Source organism: Canis lupus, chromosome 5, assembly GCF_011100685.1.
Source record: "Canis lupus familiaris isolate Mischka breed German Shepherd chromosome 5, alternate assembly UU_Cfam_GSD_1.0, whole genome shotgun sequence".
In the NCBI taxonomy this organism is placed as follows: domain Eukaryota; kingdom Metazoa; phylum Chordata; class Mammalia; order Carnivora; family Canidae; genus Canis; species Canis lupus.
Window position 1 is genome coordinate 42,657,495 of NC_049226.1, and position 21,528 is coordinate 42,679,022.

General features: G+C 41.9%; 2 protein-coding genes across 6 annotated transcripts in view; one reads left to right on the forward strand and one right to left on the reverse strand.

Annotated features, from left to right (window-relative positions):
- Positions 1-4,354: 4,354 nt before the first annotated feature.
- USP22 (ubiquitin specific peptidase 22) overlaps positions 4,355-21,528 on the reverse strand; it is a 92,035-nt gene continuing 74,861 nt past the window's right edge. The window contains exon 14 of the mRNA XM_038537137.1: positions 4,355-4,598. The gene's annotated coding sequence lies outside the window, so the exon portion shown is untranslated. The remainder of the gene's footprint in view (positions 4,599-21,528) is intronic.
- The window catches only part of TNFRSF13B (TNF receptor superfamily member 13B), a 35,048-nt gene continuing 19,289 nt past the window's right edge, over positions 5,770-21,528 (forward strand). For 2 of the 5 annotated variants that reach the window (XM_038537139.1, XM_038537141.1), the window contains exon 1: positions 5,776-5,915. In XM_038537139.1, coding sequence (XP_038393067.1) covers positions 5,855-5,915 — 61 coding nt within the window. In that variant the 5' untranslated portion in view covers positions 5,776-5,854. Of the gene's footprint in view, positions 5,916-7,832; positions 8,010-21,528 lie in introns of all 5 variants that reach the window. The other 3 variants (XM_038537142.1, XM_038537143.1, XM_038537140.1) reach the window with 3 other exon arrangements.

A 21,528-nucleotide genomic window follows, 5' to 3' on the forward strand; every position in this document is an offset into this window, starting at 1 on the left:
AAACACCTTTAAATCGCTCATGCAAAATAGTGATGTATACTGAATTATTGGTAAACATATACTTACAAAGCAAGCCTGGAAGATAGAGCCAAACCTACAATGGTGGTTCCAGCTGGGGAGGGAAGGAATAAGGGTAAAGGGGTGAGGGGATTTCAGAGCTGTAATGTTTTCTTTCTCTTTCTTTCTTTCATTCAGATTTTATTTATTCATTTGAGAGAGAGAGCACAAGGCAGGGGGAGGATCCGAGGCAGAGGGAGAAGCAGACTCCCCGCTGAACAGGGAGGCTCGACCCCAGGGTCCCGGGATCATGACTTGAATCATGACTTGAGCCAAAAGCAGACGTCCAACCAACGGAGCAACTCAGGCTCCCCACTGTCTTCTTTCTTAAAAGAAAATTCTGAAGATGAACATGCCAACCTGTTAACATGTAACTCTAGGTGGTAGAAATACGGGTTTTATTATCTTATTTATAGGTAGATTCTGTATATTTTTAAACAAAAGAAATAAAAAGAATATCCATCACAGAAAACCCTGGCTGAGAAACGTAGAAGGAATGATAGATGTAGAAAGTCACCACATTTCAAGTGTTATAGTTGTTTCACACAAGGACCGTCAGTGAATGGTGGTTGGGGAGCAGGATGTGCAAGGTGTCAGAGTACCACCTGCGGGTGACACTCGTTGTAAAGGGGGCAGGGTGCCTCTACATGGAGACATCTGGTGTCACCACCTTAACAGGCGGTTCCAGTTGGGCATCACCACATGGGGGATCGTTGACACCACGCAGCACTAGCTGAGAATCTACATCTATTTACCCCATCACCTGGAATGTCTCCTCCCCACTTGGAGCCCAAATCCAAGCAAGTGTGCAGACCTATCATTCTGCTTCCAGGGGGCTAGAGGAACATGTTAAAGCACAGGGGACAAGCCATGAGAGATGCGGATGTGGGACATTGTATAAGACAGAGGCTGAGTCCATGTCAACCAAAGAAAGAAAAAGAAGATAAAAGAAAACAAAGAGCAAAAGGGAAAGGACTATTCTAGACCCCAAAAATGACTACACAGACATAATAATGACATGCCACGTGTGACCCTCGGCTGGATTCTGATTCAAAAGAGGCAGCCAAGAAAATCTTTGGACAACATCTGGGAAATCTTAAGTATGGACTAGATATTGGATGGGGTTTCAAGTTATTATTGATTTTCTTAGGTGTAGAAATGCTAAGTGTAGGGAAGAGAAGGTCTGTGTGTTAGGAGATGTCTGCTGGAGCGCTGAGGAGTGAATGTTACACCTTCTGCAAATGCTTTCGGGTGTCTCAGCAGGAAAGTAGACTGTAGACAGACACCAATGTGAACACTTGTCAAATGTCACTGGAGGGTCCATGGGTATTTGTTCTCTGTTACTTTTAGCCTTTCTCTGAGTTTCGAATTTTTTATAATAAAGAATTTTGAGGGGATTTTTTTTTAATGGACAGAGAAACTAGATCTTCCCACAGAAGTTTGCGGCTCTTGCTATAGAAACTGCTGTTTGCTTTTTTGAAGTGGGTTTTGCTAAAGTATTTAGAATTTCTGAGAAACTAACACAAATCGAGGGAGGGAGTGGGTACTTTAGCAACGTAGGAAATTCACATCTGAGTCGCATATGTAAATTGCAATCATGAAAATCAGGGCTTTCACTGCATTTCTAAGAAATGCCCTTTTTTGGATACTCTTGCTTTTGTCTTACCTCTAGGACTCTCAGAGAAGGTTCCACAGCATGGCCTCAAAAGGGCCTGGGGTGGGGGGTTGGCAGGTGCCAGGGTGCTGCTCACCAGACAAATCCCCACTGCCTCAGAGAGACCACGACACCGCTGGGCAGGAGTTCTCAGGCCCAAAATATCGCCGCCGTGCTTGTGTAGAGTGGAACAGTCCTGTTGGAAAATATTGATCATGGGCAGCCCGGGTCGCTCAGTGGCTTAGCGCCGCCTTCAGTCCAGGCGTGATCCCGGAGAACCGGGATCGAGTCCCACGTCGGGCTCCCTGCATGGAGCCTGCTTCTCCCTCTGCCTGTGTCTCTGCCTCTCTCCCTCTCTCTCTGTGTGTGTCTCTATGAATAAATAAATAAAATCTTTAAAAAAATAAAAAGAAAATATTGATCAATGTGACGTCTCCTTTGACCAAATAATCCACTTAGGGAATTCAAGCCATTAGATGAGACACAGAGATAAAATATATATTAAATGAATATATGTAAGGGGTTTAAAATAGTGCCTGGAACATGGTGAGTGCTACGTAAATGCTCACTATTGTTATTCTTTGTAATAGGCATTTTATTTTTTATTTATTTATTTATTTATTTTTTGTAATAGGCATTTTAAAGAACTCCTTTAAAAGGTTAGGTTTGGGCTGCTGGGGTGGCTCAGCGGTTTAGTGCTGCCTTCAGTCCAGGGCCTGATCCTGGAGACCCAGGATCGAGTCCCACGTCGGGCTCCCTGCATGGAGCCTGCTTCTCCTCTGCCTGTGTCTCTACCTCTCTCTCTCTCTCTCTCTCTCTCTGTCTCTGTCTCTCTGTGTGTGTGTCTCATGAATAAATAAATAAAATCTTAAAAAAAATAAAAAGATAAAGCTTGATAGAATATATTGGGTGAAAAAAAAAGCCAGATGTTTACAGTGTGTTGAATCCGTATGCACAAGTAATTGTGTAAAAACTGTGTATGGGGGTGGAGGGGATGGGGCAAAATCTATCATCTATCGACGTGTGCATGCATGTAAATGTCAAGGCTTGGCCGGAAGCCTGTGTGAACCAGATCTGGTCACAGTTGCCACCTTTGAACAGGGAAAGGGGCCATCTAGAGTATCTAGATAGGAGAAAAATTTCTTTTTTGCTATAGTCCCTTTCACACTGAATTTTTCTTTACCATGTGCTCATTTTAACTGTTTAGGTGACCCTATTTGAATGAATCAGCTCCCAAACCTGGAGGTATACAAGGTGCCTTCACTCTGGGTCCCAGAACTCTTCTGTCCCCTTTAAATGTGGGGACTTAAAATTAGAATCCCGCGTCCCCCCCTGGGGGAGACAGCTCTCGGAGAGGGCTGGTTTCAGAATGATGTTCAGAAACCTCCAGCACCTGTTCTGAGGGAGCCCAGGGAGGAAGGGAATCTATTTTCATAGGTCATGAAATTTGAGCTCAGTACCACAATAATAAAATTCCTTGCAATTGTGTGGCACTGGTGGGGACAGATCACACATGCTTTGGTCTGGGCTGTCCTGTTTGAGCTTAACATTCATCCATTGGATCAGGAGAAAATGAGGCTTGCAGAGGCTAAGCAAGCCCCCCCGCCAAAATGTCCCACAGCTTTGCTCTGTCTGGTTTAATAAAATCTAGTAACAACGGAAAGGAGCCAGAAGAAAGAAGTGGATAATCCCATCTGTAGGTTCCTGTTTATACGGTCAGGAACAGACAACATGAATCTGTGGGGACAGAGGTCAGAATGAGGGCGATTCTGGGGTGATGTGGTGGCTGCTGGGAGAGGCAGGGAGGGGGGCTTCTGGGGGCCCCAAGTGTTCTCAGTCTTGATCTGGGTAGCATTACCTGGGTATGCACATCTGTAAACTATTCACTGACCTGCACACTTCAAATTCTTGCATTTCACTGCACGTAAATTGCACTTTTAAATGAAGAAAATAGAAAGCAAATAAGATCCATTATTTGTAAAGACTGTTCCAGCAAAAGCATTAGCAAGCTGTGATCAGCAATGAGACATTAGGAAACCCTGCCATCCCGTTCTTGGCCTCCCCGGGAGTCAGATCTGATTCTGTTTGACTTTTGTTTCACGTGTAACTTTTGTTTTGTTGGCTTTAAAACTCAAAAGTGCTATCTCATTGAGCAAGGCAATGTGTGTGGTTCCAGAGACCAGCAGTCAGTCCAGCAGGTCTGCTTCTGGAAGGTACAGTCCGCTCAATAGATGGAGACAGCTTTCCAACGGTCAGAACTAACCCCCTGTGAGCCAGCTGCTCTGTGAGGTGCTGAGAGCCCCAGCTCCGGGGAAGAAGATAAGGGGGAAGTGCACTGAGGGCATCCAACAGTGACTCTGGGCTTGCCCTGATTCCACAGGCAGAAAGTTCCTGGCAACAGAACCCATGATTGCCTCTGGCTCTCGAATCCACCCCGCCTGCCTAGCTGTTGGCACAAGTAATACAGATGTATCTTCTCTGTGTAAACATTAAGAAATTACAAGTAGGGCTAAAGTCCCTCTTGACCATCACCCCCAAATCTGGTCCCCTCTTGTCCTACCCAGAGGCAACCATTGTCACCATGCTCATCTTGTCAGATGTCGTCTGTCTGCATCACGTTCGTATGTATGGTGTCACTGAAAATGCGATTTGTGATTTTATTTTACTAAAAGGTATCATGGTTTGTCTTGACAGTCATTCCATGTCACTGCTTACAGATCCAGACTGATCTTTGTAACCTTCTTGTAACCCTTCTTTGTAACCTTTGCATAATATTCCTGGTTGTGACCTGTGTACCTCACTCGGCCATCCTCCGCTGGATCGACATGGACGTTGCTTCCAGATGCTCCCTATTATTAACCACGCCTCTGCGAACATCCTTGTGCACCTGTGGTACACGGGGAAGAATGTCGGGGTTGTGAGTTAGGTGTATGTTGTACAGTTTAATGCACCCGGCAGGTTGCCCTCCAAAATGGTAGTAACAACAGCCTCCCTCTGGCAGGGCAAGAGATCGCATCTCCCTAGGTACCCCCCATATCTCCCTGTTATCAAGTTCGAAGATTGTGCCAACCTGGTGGATGAAAATCCGTTTTTCATTGTTTGTGTCGCTTTGATCATGAGATTGAGCAGTTTTTAGGTTACCAGCCCTATTTCCTCTCCGGTTGTGTTCACTATCATCCGGGTCAGCCTTTTGTTCCCCTCCTTTCCACCCTCACTCCTGCCGTAACTCCTCCCTGGATGTCATCCCACTTCCCCTCCACCTACCCGATCCCTCAAGGTTTCCTTCCTCAATGCCATGGGCTTCTAAATCTGTCTCAATCCAGTCTTAATCCTGTGGAGGTTTCAGGGGAGTTGGGAAGGCATGGAAAACAAGTTCCCATAGTGGGAAGGGGGCTATGGCGCTGATCCTCATCGTTTATTGAGAACTTACTATGTGCCAATAACTTCTGCTAAGGATTTAACTGGGTAACTCCTTTCATTCTCCTTTCCTTCTGCTAACTGTGAGCAGGTATTATCGTTATACTTACTCATGAGAAGAGAAAATGGAGGCACAGAGGCCAAGCTGAGATTCAATCCAGGGTGTCCTGCTCTGATGTCAGCCTCTCGAGTACTTTGATAGGGCTTAGGAAACACAGAGAATGGGCATTTAACCTGGTCTGGGACAGTCAGGGACAGCTTCCTGGAGGAGGTGGCCCCTCGGCTGAGCCTGAAGGCAGATCAAGAAGAGATGACCAAGCACTGAAATAGGAAGTGGTTGTCAAGAAGAGGGAAGGGCCTGGGAAGCCTCTTGTCTGGAGGCTGGAGACCTGGGTCACTCTGGCTGCAGCCTGGAGCGTGTGACACATCCAAGGGGTGGGTTGGGGCCAGATTGGGGTCATACCAGTTTCCATCTCTTCCCAAAGCCAATCCAACCTTTCCCTTGCTCTGTGGGTGCTGACGGGCGGTGTGTGGTGGGGGCTCTGCAGACAGCACCGGTGGGGACTCCGGAGTAGGCGCAGGCCGCCCACCTCGGCTCCTAACACGCAGGTGCAGGGGCGGGTGGGGGTGCCGCTGATTTACATCCTACAGGTTGGGGGGGGAAAACCCAGGAAGTGCAGCTCAGGCACTAATCAAATCTAAGGCTAATAATAAACGTCCTGAGTAATGCGTGGCTTGGGCCAGAGCAGGCGAGGCAGCCGGACTCGGACGGGCCAGGAGGAGTGGAGTGAGTAGTCGGGGAGGCGGCCAGTGGGGGGGAGTGGGGGCGAGGAGGGCTTGGCCGGGGCACAAGCTTCAATGGGGTTTGATGGGCACAGCACCCACAGCAGACGGGTAAGCTCGAGCAGTCTGGGGGTCACCCCAAGCCTCTGCACGTAGAGAGCCCCAAGTCTGGGAGCTTTAGGGGATCTGTACCTCGCATTCCAGGAGAGGAGCCGGGAAGATGGAGGGTCAGGACATAGGTGGGAGTCCCATCTGAGACAACCCCAACCCCACTCCTAAGCTGGTCAGGGCACCTGAGCCAGGTTGGTCCGAGCGTTTAAAAGTATTTTATTTTGGGATCCCTGGGTGGCTCAGCAGTTTGGCGCCTGCCTTTGGCCCAGGGCGCGATCCTGAAGTCCTGGGATCAAGTCCCACGTCGGGCTCCCTGCGTGGAGCCTGCTTCTCTCTCTGCCTCTCTCTCTCTCTCTCTTTCTCTCTCTCTCTCTATGTCTATCATAAATAAATAAATATTTTTTTAAAAAGTATTTTATTTTGAAGTCAATGCCAAAGCGGAGAGGAGAGTTTAATGCACTTTCTGCATACATCCCCCAGCTTTGGCAATTATCGACACAGGGCCGGCCTTACATTTTCTGTGCTTGCCATGTTCCCCCTCCAGCCCCACTGGATCAGTTTAGAGCTAATAACCAATTTCATATTGTTTGATTCATGGGTACCTTAGCATTAATCTCTAAAAAAACTCTTTAAAGGCCAAAAAACTAACCATCATGCCCTGACCAACTAAAAAAAGAAGGATCCCCTAGTATTACCAAATAAACAGTCAGTGTCAAGACTTCCCAACTGTCTTATCAATGTCTTTTCCAACTGATTTGATCAAATCAGGATCTGAACACAACCCACGTTATACCTTTGATTACATATTTTAATCTAGAACAGTCCCCATTTGCTCTCCTTTCTTCCCCCTGCTATATATTTATTGAAGACCCTGGATTACTTAGCCTGTAGAATTTTTATGAGAGTTTTAAAGATTCATTTGAAGGCACAATCCAGGAAGCTCAGGTTGCTGGAGTAGATGAGTCCAAGTCCATCACTGTGCAGAGGGGACCCAAGGCTAAACATGAGAGGGGCTGTCAGGGCCCTGGGTGGCCCAGCCCGGGATCCCACATTGCCGGCTGCTGCTCTGTCCCCCACGAGTCAGTCTCTGATTCCTTTCTTCATCCAGTGACCATGGCCTCAGACATATCCCCAGCTAAGGGCTCAGAGTCAAGACCAGAGGCCCCCTTGACTCAGGGTGAAACTGCCCAGGCCCCCAGGACCACAGGCCGGGACTCGGTCGGAACTGTGACCGGGCACCGAGCGTGGCTGCCGAGTATAGCAGAATCAGCCTTGGCCTGGAGTCCTAGCTCCCGGTGTTCACGGGCTCACTGGGTGACCTTGGGAGGGTTCTGCACCTCGCCAGGCTGTTTCCTCGGCTTTACAATGAAGAGGAGCCTCTGCCCCACCAGGTGTCCCCCAAAACCTCAAAAGGGCTTTGCCCCCTGCCAGAACCCCTCTTGAGGAGTCAAAGGTTGAGAGAGGGGCTGCAGTTAAAAGAGCTTTGACTTTCTTTAATCCGGCATTTTTCCAACTAAGTTGACCACAGAGGTCCTTCTTGGTATGGAAACTATTAAGCCAAGCACATGAGGACTCACAGGCAGAGGCCCCACAGTCATCCCTCCTGGCTGCTGTCCGGTCAGGGTGCAAGGTGCAGGAGGTGGGGGGTGTGAGCCTGGTCCGCAAAAGCAGGCGTGCAAGAGGACTTCTTCCCTTCTTCCCTACATGGCAACAGAACTTTCTCAAGCTTCCATTATGCCTGGCCAGTGTCAGTCTTAGGATTTTCCTGCCCCTCTTTGGGGCTGGACAATGATTCTTGAATTTTATGTAGATGCAGATGGTGGTGGAGGAGTGGGGAGCAGATACGGTGCCCTCCGGTCCGTTGGGTGTCTGCCGTCAGGCCAGTTGGGAACTATGTCCCGTCAGATCTCACAGCTCGGTGGCTTCCGATCATTAATGTCTTGGAAGCTCTCCATGTCTACATTGGAAGCCCAGAAAATATAAAAAGGTATATAATATGAAATCTTCCTTCCCTCAGTGTCCTTACCTTCCCAGTTCCTGCCTCTCTGGGAATAAACAGATTTGCTGACATATAATTTACGTGTCATAAAAGTGTACACGTCAATGTCACATTTAGTATATTTACAGAGTTGTGCAATCATCGCTATGATCTAATTTTAGAACATTTCCACACACTTCATTCCCCCTACCCCTGGCCTTAAGCTAACACTAATCTGCTTTCTATCTCTAAAGATCTTCTTGTGTTTTTGTTTTGTTTGTTTATAATGTGGAGGGAGGGGCAGAGTGAGAGGGAGGAGAATCCCAAGCAGATTCCCTGCTGAGCATGGAGCTCGATGCAGGGCTTGGGCCCAGGACCTTGAGATCATGAGCTGAAATCAAGAGTCAGCCACCCACGCGCCTCTAGATTTGCCTGCTTTGGACAATTTTATAAAAATCAAATGCGGTGTTTTGCAAACTACCTTCTTCCTCTTAGCATGATGTTTTTAAGGTTCTTTCATGTTGTAGCATCTATCAGCACTTTGCTCATTTTTATGGCCAAATAATATTCCATTTAATGGGTATAGCACATTTTATATATTCATTCATCAGTTGACGGACATTTGTGTTGTTTCTACTTTGGGGCTATTATGAATGATGGTGCCATGAATATCTGTCAAGCATTTGGATGGACATGTTTTCATTTCTCTTGGGAGTGGAATTTTGGGTCTTATGTTAATTCTATGCTTAACATTTTGAGGAACCACCAAACTGTTCTCTGCAGTAGCTGTACCATTTGATAATCTTGTTTCACATATGAGGATTCCAATTTCTCCACATCTTCACAAACACTTGTCATTATCCTTCATTTTCATTATAGCCATCTTAGTAGGTATCTCAGTGTGCTTTTGATTTGCATTTCCCTAATGACCAATGATGTTGAGCATCTTTTCATGCTCTTATTAGCCATTCACATATCTTTTTGGGAAGATGTCTAATTCCTTAACCTATTTTTAAATTGGATTGTTTTTTCGATATTCAGTTATAAGCATTCTTTAGACATTCTGGATCCCTTAACATATATATGGTTTGCAAATATATCCTCCCAGTCTGTGGATTGTCCTTTTATTTTCTTGATAGTATTCTGTGAAACACAAATGTATTTAATTTTGATGAAGTCTAATTTCTTAATCTTCTCTGTTGTCACTTATGCATTTGGTGTCATTCCTAACCCCAAGTCATGAAGAAACTCCTGTTTTCATCTAAATTTGTCATTTTAGCTCTTACATTTAGATCTATGATCACTGCGAGTTAACTTTTGTATAGGTAGGAGTCCAAATTTTTTCTTCTACACATGGCTATCCTGTTGTCTCAGCACTATTTGTTGAAAAGACGATCCTTTCTCCCATTGAATTGTCTTGGTATCCTTATTGAACATCAATTGACTATAAATATTGGGCTTTATTTGTGAACTCTGAGTTCTATTCCATTTGTCTATGCTTATCTTTATGCCAGTAATACCCTGTCTTATTTACTATTACTTTATAGTCAATTTTAAAATGGAAAAGTGTGAGTCTTCCAACTATGTTTTTCTTTTTTGAGATTGTTTTGGCTCTTCTGAGTCTCTTGCATTTCCATATGATTTTAGGATCAGCTTGTCAAACTCTGCAGAAAAGCCAGCTGGGATTTTTTACTAGGATTGCATTGACTCTATAGAAAAATTTGGGGAATATTGCCATCTTAACAATATTAAGTCTTTAATCCATGAACATGGGATGTCTCTCCATTTGTTTAGGTCTTTTAAGATTTCTATTAACAAGGTTTTATAGTTTTCAATGTACAAGTTTTGCACTTTTTAAAAATTTATTCCTAAGAATTTTATTTAAAACACCTTTTTTTGTTTGTTTGTTTCTTAAGTTTCTTTATAGTGTTTCTTTGTGAATATGCCAACACTTACAGATTTGAATTTCCCCCTTTTTGCAAAAAAGGAAGGAGGGAGGGAGGGAAGGAAGGCAGGAGGGGTCTCAATGAGCCATACTGTTATGTACCTGTTTGTTTTTATTTTTGCTTTTCCACATAATATACCTTGGAGCTCTGTCCATAGAAATATATAAAGAGCTTCCTAATTCTTTTTTTATAGATGCACAATAGTCCCATATATAAGCATACTATAGTTTACTTATCGGTCCTCTATTGATGGCCGTTTGAGGTTTCACCAATCTTCTGCTATCACAAACACTGCTGCAAAGAATTTATCATTTCACACTCTGGGATAAATCCCAGGGTTTAATCACTGTATCACTGATCAATGCATCAGTAATTTTGACAAATGTTGTCAGCTTGCCCTCCACGAGGGTTATCCCTATTTCCTCCCCTTTCAGAGTGAATGAAAGTGCCAGTTTCCTCATTACTCTGCTAATAGAAGGTGTTATTAAGCTTCTGGATTTTTAGGTCTATTAGAGGGAAGATAGTATCAACATAGTTTGAGTTCACCCATCTCTTAGGAATGAGACCAGACATCTTTATGATGTTTTTCTCTGTCTAAGAACTGTCTATTCATTGTGTTTGCTCAATTTTCTATTGAGTAGCTGGCCTTTTCCCTTCTGTTTATAGATATGAACTGCAATGTTTTGTTCTCATTTTTCATTTCCCTTTAGACTTCTTTGAAGGCATTTTTTGCCACATTTAGGGGCTTTTTTTCTGTAGTATAGTTTATCAGTCTTTACAGATTTTGGATATGGGGTCACAGTTAGGCCTCTCATACTCCAAGTTTACAAAGAAATATCAGATCATTTTTTCTCTAGAACTTTTTGTAATTTTATTCTTTCTCACACTTGAAAGTGTGAGAAATTTTATTTTCTCTTTGATTGGGCTATTTGCCTTTTTTTTTTTTAATATAGGGGAAATTATTTCCTGTGCTTCCTGGTTTCTGGCCCCAGTTACCTCGTCTCTGCCAAGAAACCTCTCCCCTAAGTATTAAAAGCAAAAGCCAGGATTTTTGCTTTCCCCTCTCCCCACACCAGGACACCTCTGCCCTGAGTCTACTTGCATGAAGGAAATGCAGGCAGAGGAGGGGGCAGAGTAAAACTTAAATATGTCCCAGCCCAGCTGTCTATAACTCAAAAATGGAGACCGCTTTTCATTCCACAAGTCTTTACGGAGGACAACGATGTGTCAGGTCATTTACGAGCATTTATTAAAGACCTGCTATGTCCCGGTATTTTGGAAGGCACCAGATTCAGAGATGAATGAGACAGTGTAAGGAGACAGAATGGCTACACCCTCAAACGTAAAGTACAAAACCAGAAATACCACCACGTAGACATGCTCAGGCCACATGGTCATCCAGGAAGGCACATGTAACAGCTCAGAAGGAGAGGCTAGAGGACAAGGCAGCTCTGCGGGCAAGTGTTTCTAGAAAATTATGATGCTTAAGCCACAAATTGAGATGGTGGGAGCATGAGATGGTGGGAGCAGTTCTCAGTCCTGGAGAGCTGCTTTGATGATGCTATCATTATTATTAATAATAATATTCTATCATCATAAATGATTCCATGGTTTTATATTACTCTAAAATGATTATAACTGTGACTATAATTAATCCATTATATTTTATATCACTTATACCAGATACGTAACTATCACTTGGCAGCCGAGTCTCAGGCCAGTTACATGTATGTTATGTACATGTCCTTGAGAGAACTTTCTCTGCAGAGGAAAGCCTATAACCTCCATTTTGCAGATAAGGAAAACCAACGTGCCCTTTCCCAAGGGAATTCAGTGGTGTCCCAGAGCTGTGCTTTCCCCACCACAGGCACTTGTTCCTTCACACTTGTTCTCTGTCACTGAACTGTGGCAAATCAATTTTCAAAATGACCTACCTAATGAGAGGCAAAAGTTATAATGGGTAGAGACGGTTGTCCCCTTCTTATAAACACAAAACTGAGAAAGTTACTTGACTGTACTCCCAGGACCTAGTTTAGTTCTGACTTAGATCCAGCACAGGGGTGATGGGCTCACCAGCCTCAGAATCTCTGGAAGGTAGTTTGGGGTGGGGGTGGGGGCTGGCAGGGGTCAGTCTCAGAGCTGTTCAGTATTGCAAAAAAGCCTGGTAGGAAATCACATACAATTAACTGAAGTGAAAAGCCATCTTCTTTTTTTTTTTTTAATTTTTATTTATTTATGATAGTCACACAGTGAGAGAGGCAGAGACACAGGCAGAGGGAGAAGCAGGCTCCATGCACCAGGAGCCCGACGTGGGACTTGATCCCAGGTCTCCAGGATCGCGCCCTGGGCCAAAGGCAGGCGCCAAACCACTGCGCCACCCGGAGATCCCAAAAAGCCACCTTCTTATTTCCTTCTTTGTCTCCTCCTCTCTTGTCCTCTTCTCTCACCGCCTCAATTCCTCCACCTCCTCTTCCTTCTTTGCCATGTGAATAACAGCAAGGTCACCAATGACCATTCCCAATTCTCCCGTGGGCGCCCCAGGTGTCAGGCTGTGACCTCCTCCAGGACACACACCCCTTCTCTTTATGTTGGAATCCCCTCCTGACCACACCCCACCAATGAGAACTTAGCTCAAAATTCCCATCTCATGTTGTGTTTACTCAAATATTGGATGAGAAATTGCTCCTGTCTTGAAGCTTTTATTGTCCTTTCTTTTCAAGTCACATTGACAGATTTTCTTGGCAAAATTGTGAAGATTAAGAAGGAGGAGCCAAGGCTTTCATTCATCCTGCTCCTTTTTCATGGGGACAGGACCCTCTCCCCACCATGGAGAGAGACATGGAGTTGTCTTAAGCCCTTGTGGCAGGATTGGCCCTTTTTATTCTTCCTTGACCCACATCCACGCCTTGGCCGGCACATTACTCTATATTGCAAGGAGTGGCAGTATTAATAAAGCCAAAGCTCAGGGGGTTAACCTTTTACTAATTGCACAGTACCATGGCAGGCAAAGCACTTGCCATGCATGCAATGCTCATAATGGCCTTATGAAGTAAGCAATAACATTCCTATTTTACAGATGAGGACACTGGGTTTCAAGGAGATGAAGTTCTACCCAACTTCACACCGCTAGGAAGCACTAGGCCCAGGATATACAGTCCAGTGGTTCCCAGCCATGGCTGCCTGACGGCTTCACTGGGCTCACTCTCGAAGAGTCTCAAAATATAATACTAGCAGACATACACTGCTAGTTCTGGACGTTTCAATTTTATACATTATGAATTAACTTCCCACTTTCTAAGACGAGAACTCAGTTCTTATATCACCCTCTGTATACACACAACCTCCCCTCCACCCAGTCTCACAGAGCACCATGCTTAGTTAGACCAGTGGAAACTGTGAATGACTCTGATGCAGACAATAAGGCTGACCCACAGTGGATGTGGCAGGACCAGCAGTGTGCCCAGACAGCCTGGCACATCTGCCCACTCTGATGCTGCCAGGGTTTCCAGAGAATCCATCAATAAAGGAAATTCTTTTGGATCCCCTTAGCCAACCCAGGTATTCAAGGATAGACTGCGCTCTTTGCTACCAGCTAATCAGTTTGCCCACACATGTAAAACTCTCTACGGTTTTGTTCTTCCTTTTCTCCTTTCTCTCTTTTAAGTCCTGGTATTGCCATTGTTCATTGACAGTGTTCGAATGACTATCTCCGCTCACAGAAATGAGTAAACTATTTGATGCTGGACATAATACAAAGTCTTTGAGTTATTTATTAACAGTTGCTCACACATTTATGATGTGGATTTCATTCACAGCTGAGTCATACAGGTACTATGATTTCCCTGGAGTTGATAGTGCCTCAGTTTTCTCTGCATGTATCAGTAATTTATCCTCAGCTCCATGACCAACCCAGCCTGTCAGTTGGCCAGACATACTCACTTGTCTATTGTTTCAATGTTTCCATTGGAGACCTTTTTTCCCTCTTTTCTTTTATTTTAGCTGGGATAGGATTCCCTCTAGGCTCATGGGCAGCTGTCCCCAGAGACTTCATTCATCATCACTCTGAGAATTTCTACATTCACCTCTTTGCTGAGATGGAGCCTGTCTTTCTCCCCGACTCCCCATTGTTTTGTATACTCCCTACATTTGATGGAGCATATCCTCCATTAGAAAGAAAAGAAATGGTGCATGGATAGAAGATAAAAGTTTTCAGACTTTTTATTTCTCATAACATCTTTTTTAAAAATGTTTTTTTGAGAGAGAGCGAGAGAGTGAGAGAGCATGAGCAGGAGAGGGGCAGACTGAGAGGGAGAAGCAGACTCCCCACTGAACAGGGATCCTGGGGCTCAACCCCAGGGCCCTGGGATCATGACCTGAGCAAATGGCAGATGCTTAACCAACTGAACCACTCAGGTGCCCCACCTCTCATAACATCTCTATTCAACCCCACACTTGATTAATAACATGTAGTGTTCTAGACTGAAAACATTTCTATCATAAATTTGAAGCACTGTTCCACTATCCTCTTCCTTCTGGTAAGATATATATAATAAAATTTACCATTTAGTATTTTTAAGTGCACAAGTCAGTGGCGTTAAATACACGCATAATGTTTTGCAACCATCACCACTCTCTATACCTAAAATTTTTCATTGTCTCAGTTTACCCTCCCCCCAGCCCCAGATAACCTCTAGTCTACTTTCTGCCTCTATGAACTTGCCTATTCTAGGTACCTCATGTAAGTGAAATCATACTATGTTTGTCCCTTTGTAGCTGGTTTATTTCCTTTAGTATAATGTCTGGAAAGTTCATCTATGTTGCTGCACATGTCAGTACTTCACTCATTTTCATAACCGAATAATATTCCAATGTAGATAGCACTTTTAACTTTTCCTTTCATCTAGAGATGGACATGTGGGTTTTCCACCTTGTAGCTTTTGTGAATAATGCTGCTGTGAACGTTGGTATGCAAGTATCTGTTTGAGTTGCTGCTTTCAGTTCCTTTGGATATCTTCCTAGGAGTGGAGTTGCTGGGTCAAATGGTAGTTCTATATTTAACTTTTTGAGGAATTATCAATTGTTTTCTATAGGGATTGAAGCATTTTGCATTCTCACAATCAATACATGTGGGCTCCAATTTCTCCACATTTTTGCCAACAGTTGTTATTTTCCCTTTTTTGATAAGAGCCATTTTAATGAGCATGAAGTGGTATCTCATTGTAGTTTTGATTTGAATTTCTCTAATGACTAATGATACTGAATATTTTTATATGCTTATAAGTCATTGGGGGAAATGCCAATTCAAGTCTTTTGTTTAGTTTTGACTTGACTTGTTTTGGTTTTGGTTCTTGAGTCTCAGTATATTAATCCTTTATCAGAAATATGATTTGCAAATATTTGCTCCCATTCTGTGAGCTGTTTTTTCACTCTCTTGATGCACAGAAGTTTTAAATTGTGATGAAATCCAGTTTATCTAAGAGTTGTATCAAAAGTGTCATTGCCAGGGATCCCTGGGTGGCGCAGCGGTTTGGCGCCTGCCTTTGGCCCAGGGCGCGATCCTGGAGACCCGGGATCGAATCCCACATCAGGCTCCCGGTGCATGGAGCCTGCTTCTCCCTCTGCCTGTGTCTCTGCCTCTCTCTCTCTGTCTCTCTGTGACTATCACAAATAAATAAAAATTAAAAAAAAAAAGTGTCATTGCCAGATTCAATACATGAAGATTTTCCCGTGTTTTCTTCCAAAAGTTTTATAGTTTTAGCCTTAAGGTCTTTGACGCATGTTAAATTAATGTTTGTATATATTATAAGGTAAGGGTTCAACTTCACTCTTTTGCATGTGGTTTTCTCAGCACCATTTATTGAAGACTGTCCTTTCCCCCATTGAAATATTTTGGAAAAATATTTGACTGTTGAAAATCAATTGACTGTTTATGTGAGAGTTTATTTCTGGATTCTATTCCATTCCACTGGTCTGTATGTCTGTCTTTATTTCAGTATCACATTGTTTAACTGTTTACTTTAGCTTTGTAGGAAGTCTTGAAATCAGGAAGTATTAGTTCTCCAACTGTTCCTGTTCTTCAATGTTATTTTGGCCTATTTAGGGTCCTTTGAAATTCCATATGAAGTTTTAGGATGAATTTTTGTATTTGTACAAAGAAGTTATTGGAATTTTGTTAAGGATCACATTGAATATGTGGATCATTTTGGGTAGTATTGCCATATTAACAAGCCTTCCAGTCCATGAACACAGGATGTCCTTTACTTAGGTCTTCCTTAATTTCAGCAGTTTTATTGTTTTTCAGGGTGTACTTTTTTACTACCCTGGTAAAATTTATTCTTAAGCATTTTATTCTTTTTTTTATGCCTTTGTGAATGGAATTATTTTCTAAATTCCCTTTTAGGATTGTTTGCTGCAAATATATTTTTTTGTATGTTGATTTTGTATCCTTCAACGTAATGTTAACACCAACAGGTGTGTGTGTGTGTGTGTGTGTGTGTGTAACTTTTAGGGGCTTTACATATAAGATCATGTCATCTGTAAACAGAAATAATTTTACTTTCTTCTTTCCAATTTGGATACCTTATTTCTTTTTCTTATCTGATTGCTCTGGCTAGAATTTTCAGTACTATGTTCAATCGATGCAGTAAATGTGGGCATTCTTGTCTTGTTGCTGATCTTAGGAGAAAAGCTTTCAGTCTTTTACCATTCAGTAGGATGTCACCTGTGTTTTTCATATATGGCTTTTATCATATTGAGGAAATTCTCTTTTATTCCTACTTTACTGTTTTATTTGTTTAATCATGGGAAGGTGTTGAATTTTGTCAAATAATTTATCTGCATCAGTTGAGATGAGCATATAGTTTTTCTTTTCACTCTTTTAATATAGTGTATTACACTGATTGATTTTCATGTATTCAACCATTATTGCATTCCAGGAAAAAAAAATCCCACTTTGTTGTGGTATGATTATTCATAGTATTCTCATAATCTGTAAAATCTGTAGTAATGTTCCTGCTTTCATTTTTTAAATCTCATTTTCCCCCACTTTATTTTCATCATGGTAAGTATACTCTTTAATCTCCATCACCTATTTCACTCATTCCACACACCCATCTCCTCTCTGGTAACCATCAATTTGCTCTCCATAGTTAAGTCTGTTTCTTGGGTTGTCAGTGTCTCTTTCTTTTTTTCCCTTTTCTTAAATTCCACATGTGTGAAATCATATGGTATTTGTCTTTCTCTGACTCTCTTATTTCACATAGCAGAATACTGTCTAGCTCCATCCATGTCTTTGCAAATGGAAAGATTTCATTCTTCTCTATGGCTGAGGAATATTGAATTGTAGATATATACCACATATCCATTTGTCTATCCATGGACACTTGGGTTCCATAGTTTGGCCCTTGTAAATAATACTGCAAGAAATACAGGGGTGCATTTATCCCTTTGCATTAGTGTTTCTGTATTTTTTAATTAATTAATTAATTTATTTATTAAAGATTTTATTTATTTATGAGAGAGAGAGAGAGAGAGAGAGAAAGGCAGAGACACCGGCAGAGGGAGAAGCAGGTTCCATGCATGGAGCCTGACGTGGGACTCGATCCTGGGTCTCCAGGATCACGCCCTGGGCTGAAGGCTGTGCCAAACCGCTGAGCCACCTAGGCTGCCCATGTTTTTGTATTTTTAAAAAAGATTTTATTTATTTATTTATTCATGAGAGACACACAGAGAGAGGCAGATACATAGGCAGAGCAAGAAGCAGGCTCCCTGCAGGGAGCTCAGTGGGGGACTCCATCCCAGGACCCTGAGTCAAAGGACCTGAGCCGAAGGCAGACCCCCAACCACTGAGCTACCCAGGTGCTCCGCGAGTTTTGTTTTGTTTTGCTTTGTAAATATCCAGTAGGGCAATTCCTGGATCGTAAGGTAATTTTATTTTCAATTTTTTGAGGAACCTCCACATTGTTTTCCACAGTGGCTGCACAAATTTGCATTCTCACCAACAGTGTAAGAGGATTCCTTTTTCTCCACATCCTCACCAATACTTGCTGTTTCTTGTATTTTTTATTTTAGCCATTCTGACAGGTGTAAGGTGATATTTCATTGCAGTTTTGATTTGCATTTCCCTGATGATAAGTGATGCTGAGCATCTTTTCATGTCTCACTTTCATTTCTGACTTTAGTGATTTGAGTCTTTTTTTTCTTAGTCAATCTGGCTAAAGGTTTGTCAATTTGTTAATCTATTCAAAGAACCAACTTTTGGTTTTGTTGATTTTCTCCAGTACAATTTTTCTGTTCTCTATTTTATTTTTCTCTACTGTAATCTTTATTATTTCTTTCCCTCTACCATCTTTGGGTTTAGTTCACTCTTCATTTCCTCATGGTGTACAGTTAGGTTATGATTTGAGAATTTCTTCTTTTTTAGTGTATACATTTACAGCTATAAGTTTCCCCCTTAGCATTTCTTTTGCTGTATGCCATAACTTTTGGTAAGTTGTGTTTTCATTTTAACTTATCTCAATATTTTTTCTAATTTTCCTTATGATTTCTGCTTTGATACAGCAGTTGGTTAAGAGAAGGTTGTTCAATTTCCACATATCTGTGAACTTACTAGTTTTCCTTCTGTTATTGATTTTTAGTTTCATTCCATTTTGAGCAGAAAAGATACATCGAATGATTTCAGTTTTTAAAAACCTATTAAAATTTGTTCTGTAAAAAAAATAAAAATAATTTGTTCTGTAATCTAATTTATGGTCTTTTTTTTAAGAGAAAGAGAAAATGAGAGTGGGGGGCAGAGAGAGAGAATCTTAAGCAGGCCCCACACCCGGTGTGGAGCCTCACTCGGACTTGATCTAATGACCCAGAGAGCATGACCTGAGCCAAAACCAAGAGTTGAACATCTAATTGATTGAGACACCCAGATTCCCCTATGATCTAATATATGGTGTATCATAGAGAATGTTCCATGCACAGTTGAGAAAAATGTTTATTCTGCTGTTGTGGGGTATAGTGTCCTGCATATGTCTGTTATATGTCACTAGTTTATAGATTTGCTATTTGTAATTGATTTATAGTGTTGTTTATGTCCTCAAATTCCTTATTGATCTTTTGCCTAGTGCGTCCATTACTGAAAATGGGATATTGACATATCCCAATTTATTGTAGAAATATCTATTTCTCTCTTCAATTCTGTCAGTGTCTGTTTCACATATTTTGGGCTCTGTTGTTAGGTGCATGTATGTTTACAATCTTCTTGCTGTATCAAACTTTTTATTGATATATTTTGTCCTGTGTTTCTTATAACCTCTTTTGATTTAAGGACTATTTTGTCTGGCAATAATAACCACCTCAGCTCTGTTTTGGCTATTATTTCCATGGAATATACTTGTTAATTGTTTTTACTTACAATCTCTTTTTTGTTGTTGTTGTTGTTGTTTTTTTTTATCTAAAGAAAGTCTGTTGTAGACAGCAGATAGATGGATTTTTTTAATACAATCTGCAACTTCTCCCTTTTATTTATTTATTTTTTTTAAAGATTTTATTTATTTATTCATGAGAGACACAGAGAGAAGGAGAGGCAGAGAGACACAGGCAGAGGGAGAAGCAGGCTCCTCGCAGGAAGCCCGATGTGGGACTCGATCCCGGGTCTCCAGGATCAGGCCCTGGGCTGAAGGCGGCGCTAAACCGCTGAGCCACCCGGGCTGCCCAACTTCTCCCTTTTAATAGGAGAATTTAGTCCATTTACTTTTTTGAGATTTTTATTTATTTATTTGAGAGAATGGACAAGAGAGAGAGCATAAGCAGGAGGAGGGGCAGAGAGAGAAGGAGAAGCAGGCTTTCCGCTGAGCAGGAAGTCCAATGTGGGGCTCAATCCCAGCACTCCAGGATCATGACCCAAGCTGAAGGCAGATGCTACCCAGGTGCCCTAGTCCATTTACTCTGATACAATTATTGATAAAAAAGGATTTACTTCTGTCGGTTATCTGTTTTCTGTATGTCTTACAGGTTTTTTGTTCCTTAATTCCTCCTTTACTCCCCTTTTTTATATATAGTTGATTACCTGTAGTGTAACATTTAATTCACTTTTTATTTCCTCTTTTGTATTTTTAAAAGTTACTTTCTTAGTGGTTATCTTGGGGATTACAATTAACATCTTAAACCTATGACAACTTAATTTGAAGACTAACTTAGTTTCAATAATATACACTCTCTTTCTATATCTTTGTCCCCTCTCATTTATATTGCTATTGTCAGAGATTGCCTCTTTATACATTTTATGCCCATTAACATAGGTTTATAGTCATTGTTTTATGCATTGGTCCATTAAGTCATATAGAAAAAAAACAGAGGAGTTACAAACCACACAAAAAATACAATAATACTGGCTTTTATATTTACCTATGTAGTTACCTTTACCAATATCCCTTATCTATACTTATGACTGTGTTTATGTCTAGGATATTTTCATTTCAGCAAAAAAGATTCCCTTTCACATTCCTTGTAGGGCAGGAAATGGACTGGTAATGAACTCCCTCAGCTTCTGTTTATATGGAAATATCTTAATTTCTCCTTCATTCTTGAAGGATAGTTTGCTGGATATATACTTCTTGGTTGGCAAATCTTTCCTTTCAGGAGTTTAAATATATCATCCCACTGCCACCTGGTCTCATGGTTTCTGTGGAGTAAGTAGCTATTAATTTAATTGAAGATCACCTGTGTGTGACAAGTTGTGCTCTGTTGTAGGTTTTACAATTTTCTCTCTGTCTTTGGGTTACCACGTTTTGATTACAATGTGTCTCAGTGTGGGCTCTTTGAATTTAGAGACTTTGAGAGTTCACTGAGATTTTGGAATGTATACATTCATGTCTTTCCTAAGATTTGAAAAATTCTCAGCCATTATTTCTTCAAATATTGTTTATTCCCTCTCTCTCACTCTCTCTACACTTATGGTGGCATGTTTGATGGGGCCCCACAAGTTCCTTAGGTTCTGTTCACTTTTCCTCATTTTTAAAAATTTCTTTTTTTTAAAGATTTATTTATTGATTTATTTATTCATGATAGACAGACAGAGAGAGGCAGAGACAAAGGCAGAGGGAGAAGCAGGCTCCATGCCGGGAGCCGGATGCAGGACTCGATCTCGGGACTCCAGGATCATGCCCTGGGCCAAATGCAGGCCTGAGCCACCCAGGGATCCCATTTTTAAAAATTTCTGCATCTCCGATAACATAATTCAATTGTTTCATCTTCAGGTTCACTGATCCTTTCTTCTGCCTTAGCAAATCTGCCATTGAACCCCTTTAGTAAGTTTTTTTTTTTTCCTTTCAGTTATTGGACTTTACAATTCCAGAATTTGTGTTTGTTTCTATTTCTGAGTAGACTATTTTTTAGAGCAGTTTTGGGTTCACAGAAAAATAGAGTGGGAAATACAGAGAATTTATACCTCATACCTCCAAACATGCACAGCCTCCTATACTATCAACATCCTGTACTAAAGTGGTACATTTGTTACCACTGATGAATCTACAGTAATGCATCATTATCACACAAAGTCCATAAGTTTGTACTAACATTTACTTTTAGTATTG